The sequence below is a fragment of the Linepithema humile genome, chromosome 1 (genome assembly GCF_040581485.1).
Source record: "Linepithema humile isolate Giens D197 chromosome 1, Lhum_UNIL_v1.0, whole genome shotgun sequence".
NCBI lineage: Eukaryota > Metazoa > Arthropoda > Insecta > Hymenoptera > Formicidae > Linepithema > Linepithema humile.
Genome location: NC_090128.1, coordinates 34254026 through 34269937, shown reverse-complemented (window position 1 = coordinate 34269937; position 15912 = coordinate 34254026). Strand labels below are relative to the sequence as shown.

The 15912-nt window shown below is 44.9% G+C and overlaps 2 protein-coding genes across 9 annotated transcripts in view; both read right to left on the bottom strand.

Moving 5' to 3' along the window:
• Nucleotides 1-5934, bottom strand: part of LOC105667666 (uncharacterized) — a 37880-nt gene extending 31946 nt beyond the window's left edge. The window contains exons 1-3 of one of the 4 annotated variants that reach the window (XM_067355432.1): nucleotides 5815-5934; nucleotides 1158-2591; nucleotides 389-910 (exon numbers count right to left, since the gene is read on the bottom strand). In XM_067355432.1, coding sequence (XP_067211533.1) covers nucleotides 389-910; nucleotides 1158-1366 — 731 coding nt within the window. In that variant the 5' untranslated portion in view covers nucleotides 1367-2591; nucleotides 5815-5934. Of the gene's footprint in view, nucleotides 1-388; nucleotides 911-1157; nucleotides 3515-5814 lie in introns of those variants that run through there. The other 3 variants (XM_012359606.2, XM_067355429.1, XM_067355440.1) reach the window with 3 other exon arrangements.
• A 3130-nt stretch (nucleotides 5935-9064) lies between these two features.
• Nucleotides 9065-15912, bottom strand: part of GckIII (Germinal centre kinase III) — a 100467-nt gene continuing 93619 nt past the window's right edge. For all 5 annotated transcript variants that reach the window (XM_012359613.2, XM_012359611.2, XM_067355493.1 and 2 more), the window contains 7 exons: nucleotides 15738-15895; nucleotides 15189-15374; nucleotides 14808-14953; nucleotides 14296-14575; nucleotides 13846-14214; nucleotides 13473-13696; nucleotides 9065-13387 (listed from right to left, as the gene is read on the bottom strand). In XM_012359613.2, coding sequence (XP_012215036.1) covers nucleotides 13378-13387; nucleotides 13473-13696; nucleotides 13846-14214; nucleotides 14296-14575; nucleotides 14808-14953; nucleotides 15189-15374; nucleotides 15738-15895 — 1373 coding nt within the window. In that variant the 3' untranslated portion in view covers nucleotides 9065-13377. The remainder of the gene's footprint in view (nucleotides 13388-13472; nucleotides 13697-13845; nucleotides 14215-14295; nucleotides 14576-14807; nucleotides 14954-15188; nucleotides 15375-15737; nucleotides 15896-15912) is intronic.

Below are 15912 nucleotides of genomic sequence, written 5' to 3'. Positions count from 1 at the left end.
TCAATTTATCCTCTTTTCCGCGGCGAGCTGCATTTCCGCCGAGTTTTACATTTCCATCGCATGTCTTCCAGGTAAACATCGTTATCCGTTTTTTTTTTTTTTTCAGCAAATTAATTACCCGTTTGCAACGCAACTCGCGTTTTCTCGCGTATCCTTCTCTCAGCACGACTCTACATTCGACGCTAACATCCTCCCTTTATCATTATCTACTGATTTCTTCTCGACCCGAGTGTTTACCGTTATACTTTTCTGCTTGTCTATCGCGCGAAACGGCGGCCGCTGCGCAACGAATGAACTTATCATAAATTATTTGCTTTCGTTGCGTGAACGAAACCGGTAACGCGGGCTTGCACGCGAAGCGCGCGGACTTTAGCATACTTCAGCATACCTCGTGCTCGGCGTTTGAAGATGATCGGAAGTGAGAGGCGCGCTCCTGGAAAGCTGCTCGGCGCTCCGCGTCGTGTCCCCCCAATGCAGCCGATTGGAGCCGAAAGTGACGGATCTTCCTACCCTCCAGTCCAGGCTATTGCTTTGTCTGGCTTGCAGATCTGAAAAATCCGATAGCCGATTGCAAAAAGTTAAACAAAAAAAAAAAATTAAACCGTCAATCATATGCAAAAGCCTCCAATAGAATTTAGGTGTTAAAAATGTTGAAAAACTTAAACTCGACTTAAAATTTAAAAGAAATAATACTGGAACTGCGATTGAATAAGTCAGCAGTTCTCGCAATTTGCTAATAAGCTCATGAGTCATAGTTAATAAATCACCTTGCTTATTGGTGCTCTGGCCGACCCTCCAGTCCAAGGAATTACTATTTCTATTCACGCTATAAATGTTATCACAGGATTTTGTGGCAAGGCATGTCGCGTGATGACGACGTCTGAGCAGTCTTGATACTGGTCCCAAGTTTCTGCAAGAATTCGCCATTTCTTAGATCGATCCATTTTATGTCGAGCAAAAAAGGGATATCTTAGAAAGGTTAATGCTTATTATCGAAGCATGACGTAAAGTAATGTATGAAGCGTGATAAAAAAAAATTAACGTTATCGATCAAATATTATCGCGACGAAACCGGTATCACCTCTATCGCGATAAAAAAATATTACGCGAGCGTCTCGCGATTAAAAGCGATCAAAGTGGCAGCGAGAGATACTCACTTCTTGAAGCGTCGCGTCTGTTCGACCGGCGGCTTGTTCTCCGTCCTGCTGGCCGCTTCCGGTTCCGGACAGTAAGTGCCCACTCGCACGTGGGTGTAGGTAGCACGCAGCTGCACCCCGTCCAGCGGCCGGAAGTTGCTCCGTTCGATGGACGAGACGCGGACGATTTCGATCTTCGGCCGCGCCTCACCTCCACTCTTCCTCTCCATGATCGATGAGTCGCCCTCCCGACGAAATCCACCGACGTGCCGAGAGTTCAATTGCTCTCGACCCTATTGCGCGCCCGATGACGGTCCTCCCACATCGTATCTCTCGGCATCACGAGGGGAAACCGCGTCACGTCGAAACCTTCGGCATTTCCTCGCCGTCTCTTATCTCTTTATCTCCTTTTCCTTTTCGCTTAAGACCGACTTTACTATTTCACTCGGAAAACTCGCGACACTTTCGCTCCTGCTCTCTTCACTCACTTTCGCGACACGCTGTGTTCAAGAGACCGGAGAGAGATACGATAGATGTGCGCCGTACACGCGCGCGTGTAAAACTGAAAAACAGTTTCACACTTATCGTCACATCGGCGGCAAAAAAAAGCTGCGAAGATTATCTTGATATGCTATACACGGTGGGCACGGTCTCTTCGATTATAAATATTCCCGGATGATCGATGATCTTCGTCGAGTCTTCGCCCCTCGTCGATGCGCGCACTACGCACACCGCACAACGCAGTATCGCGGATCTCGATTCTCCGGGGATCGCGCACTTGGCAGTTCGAATTTTCGACCTCAGGAATCTTCCAGTGCTTAATATTGCAACAGATGGCTCTATCGGAGTGACAAGTGCGTTAAAGTGGCGTCCACGTCGCGACGCCGTTCCAGTCCGCCCGATTTACGAGCACGCACGCTCCGCTCTCCGCTCATTTCAGTCCGCTCTTCTTTTCCCTCCCCCTCCTCTTCGTCCTTCTCTCTCTTGCTGCGTCGCGACCCAGGAGGGAGAAAAAAATGCGCGGGTCACATTCATTCATCCCACGGAGAGAAGTACGATGTAATTATCTCGCTGCGCGATCGCGACGCTCGCTCGCTCGCGTGCATACACGCCCGCGCTTCTAATTGAATTGTTAATGCGTGTGTGCGTGTGCATGTCCAGCGAACGATCGACCGCCACTTAGATCGCGTCGTGAGATCTCCGTGGCACTTCTGGCACCTCTGGAATTAACGTTTTTGTCATTTCATCGCGTCATTTCACTCACGCAGCCTCACGTTGACATTTAGCGCCTCTTGCTCGGGTTATGTATTTTTTTATAGAAAAAAAAAACAGTTCCGAGAACGTATCGAGCACTTACAAGCTACTTGTTCTTGCTTTTGGCGAGTGGTGATCGATGTCATGGGATTCTGGCACAAATATACCGACACTTAAATCGTCTCCACGTGTATCACCATCCTTAAAAGATGAGAATCAGAGATGAATTGGAGAAATCGATCCAATAATCACGTAACACACATTCAAATAACATCGTCTCACGATGTGACGAAATTCTGACGCTGTGTCGCGCATAATTAATAAAGATAATATATAATAATTAAAAAATTACGGTCATTGGTTGTACACTGTGCAAATTCTGAAGTTTTGCACAGACGAACTTCAAATCTTTCGTTGTAAAAAACCTGCATTGAAAAAAATCTTGATTTATAAGAGACATACGTCTGAAAGAGAGAGAGAATGATTGCATCCTCCTCTCATAACTAACAATTTCCATAATGCTTTGCAAAAACTCGCCGCTTTAATTATGCATGCAATTACATCACGATTCCGCACAGGTAAACCGTGGGCGCGCTTAATTACAATGCTTCTGCTGTGCGCGTATTGTTCCTCGATTGAAAAATCGAGCTCGCGGATATCAGACGTCGCGCTCGGCTACTGTTTGGAACGGTAGCCGCGCGAAGTGAATGTGACTATTCACTATTCACACAACGCGGTCCGTCACGTCTTTTCTCTCGTTTTATTTCTCTATCTAGCACAGCCTCCCTCCCGGCCCATAATGTAACGATGTTCGTCCGTTCGACCTAAATCGCCGCGCGCTGCCACGAATAATGCAAGTCAATCGACGCCGATCGAATCAATTTCGAGCGATGACGACGTCCCCGCGGCTTTTCGCACGCGATATCTCCACGCGAAGGATCTAGCACGAATTCCAGAACCATTTAACAACTTTAATATTTTTCAGTTCTACAAACACCGTCCTCCAACTCTGTAAAAATGTTAGACAACTTTCTTTTCATTCTCACCACGCTGTTCGCGCTCGATTGCGCATTTAATCGCTGACCTGTTTTTGATCTCACATTCATACCTGCGCGATTTTTCCAAAAAAAAAAAAAAACGATCCGCCAATGTCATCACCGTCGTATTTTCGTCGACGACTCGCGAGTGAATGGAAATTGCGCTCAATTAAAGCTTCCAGCATAGTTTGATGAAACAATTACACGGAAATTCCGCCGACTGTCCTTTTCGAAGCCCCGTATGCTTTCGGAAGCCCCGTCGAAGCGTCTCTCTAACTGTCCCAATTCTCCCCTTCCGCAGAAATTCCATGGCACACTCGTATTCGGAAAGGTCAGAGGAGCGTGTGTGTTCTAAAATCGCGTGTTAAAGGGCTAAATTTATCCGCGAGGACGACACAGGTACGCGGAGGGGGAGGATCCCGCGTTTTCCACCAGCCTGATCCGTCCAACGTCATCGATTCCACCGTGGAATTTTCTCTATGACGGAAAGAAAGGTCGGCGACACGGCGAAATTGGATTGTAAGCTTAATTGTCGCCACGAGCGCGTCTCGTGCGCGTACAAACGCAATATCGCAAGCGGAATTACGTTACAACGCGTGGCGGAATGCGTGTTTTTCTTCATACAAATGCAAATTACATCACATCGGAGCAAAATCAATACTCAAATATGCGCACGACCAGCTCGCCTCGGGAATAAGATCGAGGCGAACTTGCGCGTGTACGATTCACAACTCACGTTCATATGCGTTTTGCAATTTAAATCGACGCGTTCGCGTGATAAAGATGCTTTACTCAATTAAGTCCAATTGCGTTTTCATCTGTTATTTTTTAATTGGGTCTCGTGCGAGAACTTTCAGATTTTCGAGCGCACTTCGAACGGAGAACTCTTCCGGCTCGGCTATCCTTAATTGAAAATAACTTATCTCGGCGAGTTTCTATTATCTCTGCTCGAGAATCGAACGGTACTACTTTTAACTGCGTCATCGCTGAAAACTGTCGAGGTAGAACGGCAGAATGGAAAAAAGAGGCGAGCGTTTTCTCGCGAGGGTCGTTTAATGTTGCGACGTTTAATCTAGAGGAACGCAACGACATTGAATCGAGCGCTTGTAATCCGTTGTTAGACCGGCGGAGAATGTCTGAAAAGTCGTTCGCAGAATGAAGCTACTATGCCGTACAATTGTAGCCGAGCCGTCGACACGGTGGGTTTAATTCCGACGCTTTTCGACGCGTCATTCTTCTCGTATCTTTTTCCATTTGGCGATTGAAAAGTTTACAAAACAAAAAGCATTCCCGGAGGATTCTAAAGCGAGCTTTTCGATACAAAACAAAAGGTGAATAGAAATAAAAAATATTAGCATTTAAATTATTATAAAAGCTTCATCGGTGAATCTGAAAAATTTTCTGACTTGTATTTCTCTATTCAAATGTTAAGAGAACATGACGAGAGATTCGCAAAACAACTATTTCTCCGTTAAGAGAGATAATTACCGCGGATAGGCTTCTACAAAATCTCGTTGCAGACTATGGGTCTTTTAAAACGGACTGCGAAGCGGTGCAGCGTGAAGAAACGAGTTTGTTGTTGCACGCCGCTTGCGCGCCGTTTGACACTAGAGTGAAAAGCAACTTCGTCGTCGCTATGACGAGGAGATGCAAGACGCGCTAAATTAATGAGTCGCACGAAGGAAGGAGATCATTGGGGACTATTGTGCCAGAGCTGCATTGTGCCTGCATCGATGCGTGGGCGAGGATTTCGAAAGCCGCGTGTCTGACCATGTACGAGCGTTAACTACTGCGCAACGAGACTAAACAACGAGCACTGACACTTGCGCGCGAATGTCACGTCGCTCTTATCAGTCGGCCTTATCGCGGAGGATCTCGAGAACCGTCCGACGACGGTTTTGAGTAAACTCCAAGCCGTGGCGGATCGCGCTGAAACGAGGATAGGGTATACTCCGGCGTATATTTTTAGAGTTAGCCGTATGAAAGTCGTCCCGACAGCTGTATCAATTTTTACGTTTCGCGTTTTCAACTGCGAAACACAGCGGACCGCGACGCGGAAGTAAAATTAGAAAGAAGCGAGGAAGCAAGTCGTTAGCTCGACCGGCGCTCAGAAATAAGCGAAACAACTGCGGTTTAATGTCCATCAACGTTGGTAAAATTAACCGTGAGATATGTACGCGTAAACTGCGAGCAAGCCCGATTTTAAAGGCTCCAAATTGTACACACATAAACACGGGTGCGCTATGTGGTACAAGGATGTCTTAAAATTAGAAAAAGGCGAGGAGCAAGAGCGAAACTGACTGCGTCGGACGGCCGCGGGGTTAATGCCGATCGACGTGACTAGACAACGCCGGTTGAATAAACCAGAAGCTGAATTTTAAAGGTACCAGATATAAAACGGAGTAGCACACTATCCGCGGCACGCGCGTAGGTGTCCGCCGGCTAATAAAACACACGCGCGCGCGCCCCGATACGTCCGCGCTCCGCGCGCCGTCGGGATTCACTGCCGCGTCGCTCCGGCCGCACGCTCCGCGCGCGTAAAGCCGCGCGCATACACGGGGGGACCCTCCCGCCGGCTCTATTACACATCGGTGGCTTTTTGGAGCGCTGAAGAAAAATGAGTAATTAAAGCGTAGCTACCTGTGTGTAGCTGCGCCGGCGGAACGTTACGCTTTAGCGGGCAGCGCGCTCGGGACGACGACGCCGCTGCCGAGAGAGGATTACGCGCGGCGAGCTCGAGACGGATATATTATCTGCTTAGAAACCGCGATGACACAAGATTCCCTGATGGATCCCCTTGTCCTTTTCCTTTTAGGATCGTATTACGATGAAATGTACAAATAGAACGCGGAGTGCTCGCAACTTATTAAAAAACAAAGAACACACATTTTCTCTATCATTATGTTATATGAAGCACATTTCATTAATTTTTTATACGAATTTTGAGAATTTTGTCAGTTAAGAAGTTTAAAGATGTATAATATTGAAATTAAAAATTGAAAACTTCAAACAATAATGATATTTTATTTCGTAAAAAAAAATTTCTTCGAAAACTTCTAAATCGATCGAAAAATTCACAGATAAAGACGACCCCTTAAATTTTGAATGACCAAGTGAAATTAATGTTGAATATCTTCGACCACGAAAATAAGTTCGCAGGAACCTAAGAGAGAGAGAGAGAGAGAGAGAGAGAGAGAGAGAGAGAAAGAGAGAGAAAAAGTTCTCCTCGCTCTCATCTATCATCTTTAGGTCGACGATGGATCGGTCCTTCTGGATGGAAAATGCAACGATAATGTCGCGATGGCGATATGGGCGGGTAATATTGAATTACCGCGGCGCACTCGGTAGGAGTGATAAGCTTTTAAATCGCTATGACGTTCGTCGACGCGCGCTTTCCTACACGCCACTTTGATGCGTTATTTCGCCTCGTCCGTCGAGCGTGTGCTACAACAAGCTCTTTGTATTCCTACGTAAAATACGCACGCACCGTGATCTTCCTGCAACCTACGTTCTTCGTCGATCATATAAATCTACATTGTATATTATGCAGCACGCCCACCTTACATGATCCCGTTATCCTGCTTATGCAAATGCCAAGCTTTCGCTTGCGCCGGATTTACGTCGTCTCGTCGGAGGAAAGTATCTGATTATGTGCAATCCTTATACATCCTCGAAAAATTTATCGCGTCATCTTTTCAAACTTGTGTTCTTCTAACATCGTAAATTTAGCACCTAAATTTAAATAATTAGATTAGCAGCGTGCTTTACTTTGTTCACTAAATCAATGTGTGCGCAATAATATGAGGGAAAGGTCAAAAAGTAAAGGAGTTTTTTTTAAAGAGAGTTTGGTTGAATTACCTTTACTTTTTGACTTTTTACTTAGTAAATCCTCCTGATACTTTCAGTGAGTCTATCGGCAGCGAATGTTTTCAATTCTCTCACAATCGTCCGGAGCAATAAGGATCTCCCGTTACGCAGTAGGAATATGATGAATGGCTGGGCAATGAGTAATTAAAATTCTAGAAGCAATAACAGGCGTATTAATAAAATGATTAAAGAGCCATTCGCGATAATAAAGCAGACTGTAGAATGTTTGACATAAATGAGAGATAAATAACTGATAAATAACTATAATTCCGATCGAAAACACTCACACGCGCGATGACATTCGCATTACACAGGGGCTGATGTTCGATTTTTCGCAGGCAGATCACACCCTACGTTATTCGTGCGGCGTTGTTGAGCGTCGCGCATGCTGGAAGCCGCGGCAGCGATGGAAGCAGCCGTCACTGTCGTCAGCAACGCAAACCGATGATGTTTGCCAGGCCGTAAACGCGCGCGAAGCGATCGCGGGGATCTCTCTACGGCTCCGAAGAGCTCTCTAACTGCCTCTAAAACCGATATTGCACGTCGAGCGGCGTCACAATACAACGCGCAATGCGACGCGACGTAATACAGTAAATATTATACGGACAGGAAATTACATCGTGAACGATATCCAGATCGAATCCGGAAATTAAAGGAAAAACAGTTGACGATGTTTCGCCGCGATATACGCGATGCAGACGCGTCTCCTGGTCTCGTCGTACCTGGGCATCGCCGTTGCATCGCGACGCCTCGACGCGCGTTCCGCCTTGAAATACGTACATCAGTATCGCGACGACGCACTTCGCGGTATCCTGACAAGACGACATCGAGGGATGCTGTGCGCTGGCACGGCTCTTATCGGCAGATCGACAACTAGACGCTGCTCGGCCCGCCAGCGGTGAGGCCGTTATTTCTCTCGGGATTCCTTCGACGGAAGCACCCTCGTCTCGACGCTCACTCCGCGAGATACCGTAAACACTCCCGCGAATCGACCTCCGGATATCGCGCGCGTTTCCGGGGACGCCGGCGTCCTCTTTCCTCGTCTAGGTGTGCGTCGCTCTATTTATACATGTACAAAAGGCGCCGCGAATCCTCTTTCTCTCTCTATCTCCGTCCCGTTCCGATTTGTCCTCTCGGGAGAGCCGCGGATAGTCATCTCTCGCGGGCCGGGCGTGTTTTTACATACGCCTCGTCTTTTTGGCGGGAGGGGCAGAGCCAACGGCGTGCTAAAGTGAAAGAACGTACAGAGAAAGAGAGTGAGAGAAAAACAGAGAGAAAGGAAAAAAAAAAGAGTACGAGGCAATTTCCTCGCCCCCTTCGCTCGTCGGCCCTCCCGCCTCTGGTACTTCGATCGCGACCACCCGCGGGATGCTGGCGACTACTGCACGGTGAGATGCGTCTAGAAAATCCCTACGCCCTCCGTCCTCCCTCCGTGCCTCTCTCTCTCTCCCCCTCTCTCTCTCTCTCTTTCTCTCTCGACCTCACGAAGCTATCTCGGTGCACAGACCTGCGCTCTTCGACGTCGAAAGCTCGCTGGGAAAGCGCCGGTGCACTTCGAACGATTTAGCGCGTTCCGCTCAAATTTCTCCTCGTCTCGTATAATCCCTATTTAAAGGAAATTAAACTGCACTTTTGTAATTTGACTATTATCCTAAAAGTAGAATATTATACTAGAATTACAAGAGATGGAAATCATGCGTGACGTGCAAAAAGAAAAAAGAACAAAGATTTTCCGTCGTCGCGATAGATGCATTAAAATATACTCACCACTTCGTGGTTTATTTAATCTTTATTTCGTATTTGTACACGCCCTCAGCATGCCACATACAATCAATATAATACAGTCCAACGCAGCCAAGGTAGAGAAGTAAAATACAAAAAATATATATATTTATATATATATTTATATATGTATATACTCTACGCCGAGAGATATTATTGTTACCACGATGTGTTATAACGTTGAATATATTAGATGGATAGTAGCTAAGAGTATAATACAAAGAAGAGTGCTGTGGATACGGTAGGACACGTAATTCGGATTGAATGTGGTGCGGTTCGCGCGGATCGCGTGCGGATCCTCGCGCGCTTGCCGATCATCTCGTCTCTTACCCATCTCGATTGATAAAAACTCTCACTCGGTCAACCGTATAAACGTACAAACTAAAAGAAAGCAAACGAGCTTCCTGAAAATCGAAAATCACAGTTCGACGCCGTTAAACTCGCTCGTAATCTACGTACACAGAGAAATAGGAGAACAATTTAGCGACCGATATCCTCGCACGTTTTGCCGCGAAACATACTCAACGAAAGCGCAGAAATTTCCTAGCCGGTTAAGTATGGCATAAAAAGATCCGAATTCTCGGGAAAGCTCTTCCGCAAACAGTTCGCCGAACGATCATCTAATCACGTCAGTTCGCCGTATCTTATCGCACTCCGAGCAAAAGTCCGCCCGGCTAAAGCGCGTTCGGAACTTCTTCGGCCGATTGGAGAACAAAAGAATAAACGTATTACCTTCATTTTTATCCCCGTAAAATAAACAACAAAATCCAATTGCGTCGCCGACACGCTTAATCCGGGAGTAATAATGTGAAAAATATCCCGCCAGTGGCAACGTTGGACCCGCCAGAACTAAAAAGAAATCGTATAAACGATATATTTTGATCTTGCTGCGTAAATACGAGAGTTAACAGATTTATTTGAATATAAAAAAAAAATTGTGTAAATAATAATTCTCTATTTAAAATTGCAACACGTTACAGATACATGAATCTCGTCCAACCCTATCGCTGACGGTTTAATACTCTTAGACGATAATTTCGTACATACTGCATATACAATTCTGGCCATCTCGACGACCAATAAAAGTGTTTTCAATCAGACGAATGATCATTACGTTTTATTATAAAAAATCGATCGCTACTCCTCATGTGTGACTCGATAATTCTTTCTAACAAACATACTGCTTACACAGCCATAAGTTCCCGTCCTCGAAATCGGCACGCAGCGACGCCTTCGTAGCGATGCTAGCGCGTAGGTGTAACCGGTAAGCATTTATGGCAGCGTTTATGAGGCCTACTTAGGGTAGCGATCGCCATAAAGATAAAAAAAAACTTAACCCAAAAAAAAAAAAAAGAAAAAAAAACGATGTAATAACAATAAGACACTATCTCTTGAGAGTCAAACCATGTCGTCTTGTCAAGCGGTTTTTTCGATCGCCGTAAAAGACTTTCTTTTTTCATGATTCAAGACGAGAAACTGAAAAAATCGTTTGATCAATTGACACAAGATGACCGCATTAACAATACAGCGTAAATGAATAATTAACTCAACTAAAAGTAAAATTGAATACATTATCGTATATTCTGACTTATTCCTCATCTAGGCGGGCGGCAGGTCAACAAAACGGAGGAAAAGAAAAGGCGTGGTAGAGCAGAGATTTTTTTTAATACTTCATTGATTTTTTTTGTTTCTTATCAAATTATCCGAATAAAAAGCAAACTCAATTAAAAAAAAAAAAGGAGAAATAAATAAAACTGTACGGCGCAATAATTTTCGATAGCGATAATTAAGTCTCTTTGCCATTTTTGCTTTTCGATTTTTGCCGTTAATTGACGTATCCCCTTCACAAACTCGCGATGGATTATTTTGTCCCTCTTCTTTCTCACTCTTGCTCTATCACCCTCTTGTATCTCCCTTTAAATCACCGTATGCAGGATGGTCTTTGAATTCCGTCGAAATGCACTTCGCATCGTAAGATTTTTCTTCTCCGACCACCCCGCTGATGACACTCCCTATAACTCTATCTTTTACGCGTGTGTGGAATTTTCTTCTCTCTATATAATATACTTTATAAAATACATTAGTTTACAAACAACGTGGATTAAGTGTCGACGCCCTGCGCGGGAGTCATCGCAGCTCAGACTCGATCGTGGAAATAAAGGAGGGAGTTCGGGAAACGCGCGCGCGCGCGCGCGCGCGTGTGTGTGTGTGTGTGTAATGCGTCAGGTTTGGAAGAACGGCAGTACTCAAATTCCGCGTTATATATCCGGTCTTTACTGTTCGAACGCGCTGCACGTTTAAAGTTCGAAAAACTCTCCTCGTACCTCCTCGTGTACTAAATTCCATCTGGATCTGGATTGTCAAGTCGTTCCACGTCAACCTTTGTACAATCGAGGAATCGAAACTTTTATAAAAGGCGCTTTTACGCTAGCATCTTTCTCCCGAACTATGAAATGGCGAAATCGCTACGCTCTACAATCCGGCAAAAATACACGAACGGTTTTAATAACACGTTAACGTGGAACGGCTCCGTTTTATTACTCTAAGTTAATGACGCGTATGCGATATTTTAAGGCGCGATGGAAAGATCGAAGTGTCTTTCGCGGACGTACATATACTGGAGAGACGATAGAGTTCTATAGTAGCACTGTTTCTCGACGATTTCCAAGTGAGATTTACAACTAGAAATTAATTATTATATATTTAAACGCTACTATACGTCGCGTACGGCTGCTGAAACACTGTAACGGCTTACACCTGCAATTTTTACGCAACAAGCGGTAACTACACCAACGAAAACGATAAAAGCTTTCTCGATAAATTTGTAACGGCAATATCGCCTATAGCCTACGTCTATCATTTCTTTCAATGATGAACAATGACTGTGGTAAGGGAAAGGAATGTTTTCTCTTCGAGGGTAACAAGATCGTTTAACGGAGCTGTGCGACCGGTTGGCAAAGACGTCGATCAGAACAATAAGACTATCTTATCGCGCTACATACATATTTACAATTTCTCTAGCACTGCGCGCTAGAGCTCTCTTCGTGAACCTGTTCCTTTCGCGTCCGAAACGTGCACTAGCGTAGGAAGCAACGGGAAGAAGTCTACTCAGAGAACACATTTTTTTATCTTTTGCTCGACTGCTACAGAATCTTCTCTCATCAAAACACACTATTAAATAAATATTCTGCCTGTAAACACATTAGTAAAAGCGCTGCTTTTAAAGCTGCACAGAAGCCTCAAAAGTCTGTCTTTTTACGTAGATCACGTCTGTATGCTCGGTATATATCTCGTTAGTGCATGCTGCGGACGTATCTACTACTTGAGGCAAGACCAAGTCATCGAGTACTTTTCATCTATCCGCTTAGCCGAGTCTGTACAGTTTCAGTTTGTTGTCGTATCGTCAGATCGATGTACACGCCGAACATGAAGAAGGTTCCAAAGATATTAGGCTATCACATAATGGAGGTTTCAGCCTTCTTGCAAATACGCTACCGTCTATCTTCCGCCTTTCTCTACTCGTAATTCATCGCCATTAAATTGCTAGAGCGTTACATTTTTTGGTGCTATTAAATCCAACACGTCTTCTATGTTTTCTCTGCAATTAATCTACTAGCAATGAAGAATGTGTCTCGCTATCTAAGATTTTTAAATCGGCCGACAGTTCGATCTTACTAGCAAATTTTAAAAATAATATATTTTTAATCTTAAAACTAAATTTTACATTTACCGTAATACAAGGTATATGATTCTTAGTTAAAAATGTATAAGTATTTAAAATTAAAAATCTACAAAGTTACAATTGGAAAAAAACGTAATAATAAATTGATTTACGATTCAAACAAACTGTCGGCCGATGAATTGACACGGAGAGAAGTATGCGAATGTAGAACTGTTCAATCGAAAAAACTCACGTGGAAGGATCGATGACAATTAGACGAGTAGGAACTGCAAGAATACTGGCACAACGCTTCGCGCGTCTATGTGTTTTTATCCTACGGCGAGGTAGGTAGATGGAAATGAGGGCGATTCAGTAGACTACTTCATAAAACTTCGCAAAACTCGATAGACTTCGTTGTAATACGGTCTTTGTAAATCAGCGTGGGGAGGAAGAGCGGGGAGGAGATGGGAGAAATAACAAGCGATATTCTCCTCGCACGTTCACGTTCGGAATCGTCATTCATCGAACTCGGCTTGTGCTGATTAGCGAGTTGATATTCGAGAAGAAATAACGAATGCTTTTACAATGTCAGGATGTTCTGTGACCACAATCTTTTGCGGACCCTCGCTCTCTCGCGTCCCTACGTATCCCTGAAAGAGAAGGACACCTTTCATCTTCCTGCGCAAATCTTCTCCGCCGTCGCTGCAGAAACGTACGCTGCGGTAAGAGTATTACCTTAAAATAACCTTTTCCATTAGCATAGATAGGCGCCCTTCCGAATGATTCGGCGGAAGTAAAGATTTAATCAGTTCGCGGATAAGGGACTCCGTCATGCCCGGCGACGTGCGTTCCGCTGATTCGAAGGCGCTTCGCAATTCTTCTATAGCACCGCCATTCTTGCCACCGCTACCGCCTTCGCCATTATTGTCTCTTGCGGAATATTGATGCTTTCGTTGAAGCTGCAACATTATCGAAACATGAGTCGAAAACACGAGTCGAGTGCTGCAAGAATCATTCTAAGATTTTAATTTTTTTGTATTCTCAAGCTTTCTTTTTCATTTTTTTTCCGTATCACATTATCAAACTTTACAAGTTTAATTAATAATACCTCGGAAAGAAGAGGCATAACAACGCCGGACAAAGCGACGCTTCGGGGATGCTTGAGCTCCTGCGAGCTCCTGGGCCTCTGCTTTTCCTCGCCAGGTCTGTGATCGGCCATCGGAACAACGGGAACATCCGGCTTACTATTTCTTATCCTCTTCTCTCGCGAATTAAAGTCTCTGCTGGTTCTATCCCGATCTCTGATCTCTCTGTCCCGCTCTCGCTCTCTGACACCGTCCCTGTCTCTCTCGCGACTGTCGCGCATCTCCTTCGACTCTCTAAGCGTGGAATCTCGACTGGAGTCGCGATAATCTCGCTCTTCTCGCTTCTCTCTCGTGTCTACTGGCGGTGGTGGCGCGGCTTCATGCGGCCGAGACTGGCGAAAGAAAAGAAGCGAATTAACATGAAATCCAAAATGTTCACGCAATAATAATCAATTATTAGAATAAACATGTACCGGTGTGTGTTTCGGTTGACCATCGCGCAACGAGTCCCTGGACTCGCTTCTGTAATGATTAAGCGTAGAGTCCTTCGGGGGCGATCGCGGAGCGCCGTTCGCATGCGGCTTGCTCGGTTGACTGTGATTGGAGGACCTGTGGTTCGTATGTGTTATGGTCAGGGATGCTGGTTGCTCATCCAGTGGCAACATAGGCACCACGGATCCTTTGACCCCGTGCGGGCCTTTCACCGTCATTATCCACGGCTCGTCCATGTCGCTGTCTTGCTTGGATTCCTCCCTGAACACCGTGTAATGCAGTGTGTTACAATTTACTGCCGCGCTCGGACGTGGCCTATTATATCGCGGGTGATAAATGACTTTAAACTGGCTTCTTTTCCTCTCACACTTTCAGGACGTGAATTTATCGCGGAATTAACAGCGAAAAAAAAATTGCTGAAGCGTACGCAACAAACGGAGGCGACTCTTACTTTCGTAGGAGGCGCAAAAGAAACGTGAATCGAGATACTTACGAGTCCGAATTCTCACTCTCGGTCTCCGACTCCTCGCTGCGCTGCGACTTCCACTTTTTGTACCTGTCGATCAGGTCGATTAGGTACGAGTTCTTCTTCGCTTTCCTGATAAACTGGAACTTCAGCAGCTCTTTCGCCGTCGGCCTCTACACGGAGACGAGAATACAAAGGTCGATGAATAAAAATAGAACATGTTTTGTCAAAATTTCTGTTCCTTTTAAAACTAATTTTTGTTATGTTACTTTTGGTTGTTCGAAGAATTTCTTCAATCACGATTGAGATATCGAATAATTCCACGGTGTCCGAAATATTTCCGAACCAACGAGACAAGGTTAATGACTCGAAACTCGTGGAGAGCTGCATATATAACGGTACACTCACGTTTTCGGGATCCTTGTTGAGACAGGCTTCGACAAACTCCTTGAACTGTTTCGTGTAATTTCCGGTCAATTGCGGTGGATTGTTCTTGGGTATTAGGAAGAGGACTCTCATGGGATGCAGTTCGCTGTTGGGAGGTTCCCCTTTCGCAAGCTCGATCGCTGTGATGCCCAGAGACCAAATGTCAGCCTGCAGAGTAAGCATTCCTGTACTTACTGCCTGTCAGACAAAGCGCTAACGACACGCTAATGAAAACGTGACGGCGCAGCGCTGAAGACGATTCTCGAGAACGACGAGAAACACGAATGAGAGAGAAAACGAGAAGCAAAATGGACAAAATATATGGACGTGACATTTTAGTTGAATTAATTTTTAAAAAATGGAAATTTTATTACGTTTTGCATATAATTAATATGTATATATTCATGAACTTTTCAAAGATAGATAAAAATATTGAAAGATAAATCGAATAATAATATATAGTGTTATATTGGATTTTCGGTGATATATCAAATGCTACGGTACGTAGAAAAACTTAATTAACGCAATTACCTTGGAATCATAAGCGGACTGTTTGATGACCTCAGGTGCCATCCAGAACGGTGTGCCGACAAAGGTGTTCCGTTTGCTTGTGGTGTTTGTCAGCTGGCCGGCTACGCCAAAATCGGCCAACTTGACGTCACCCATTTCGCTCAGCAAAACATTCGCCGCTGTAAAATTGATACAA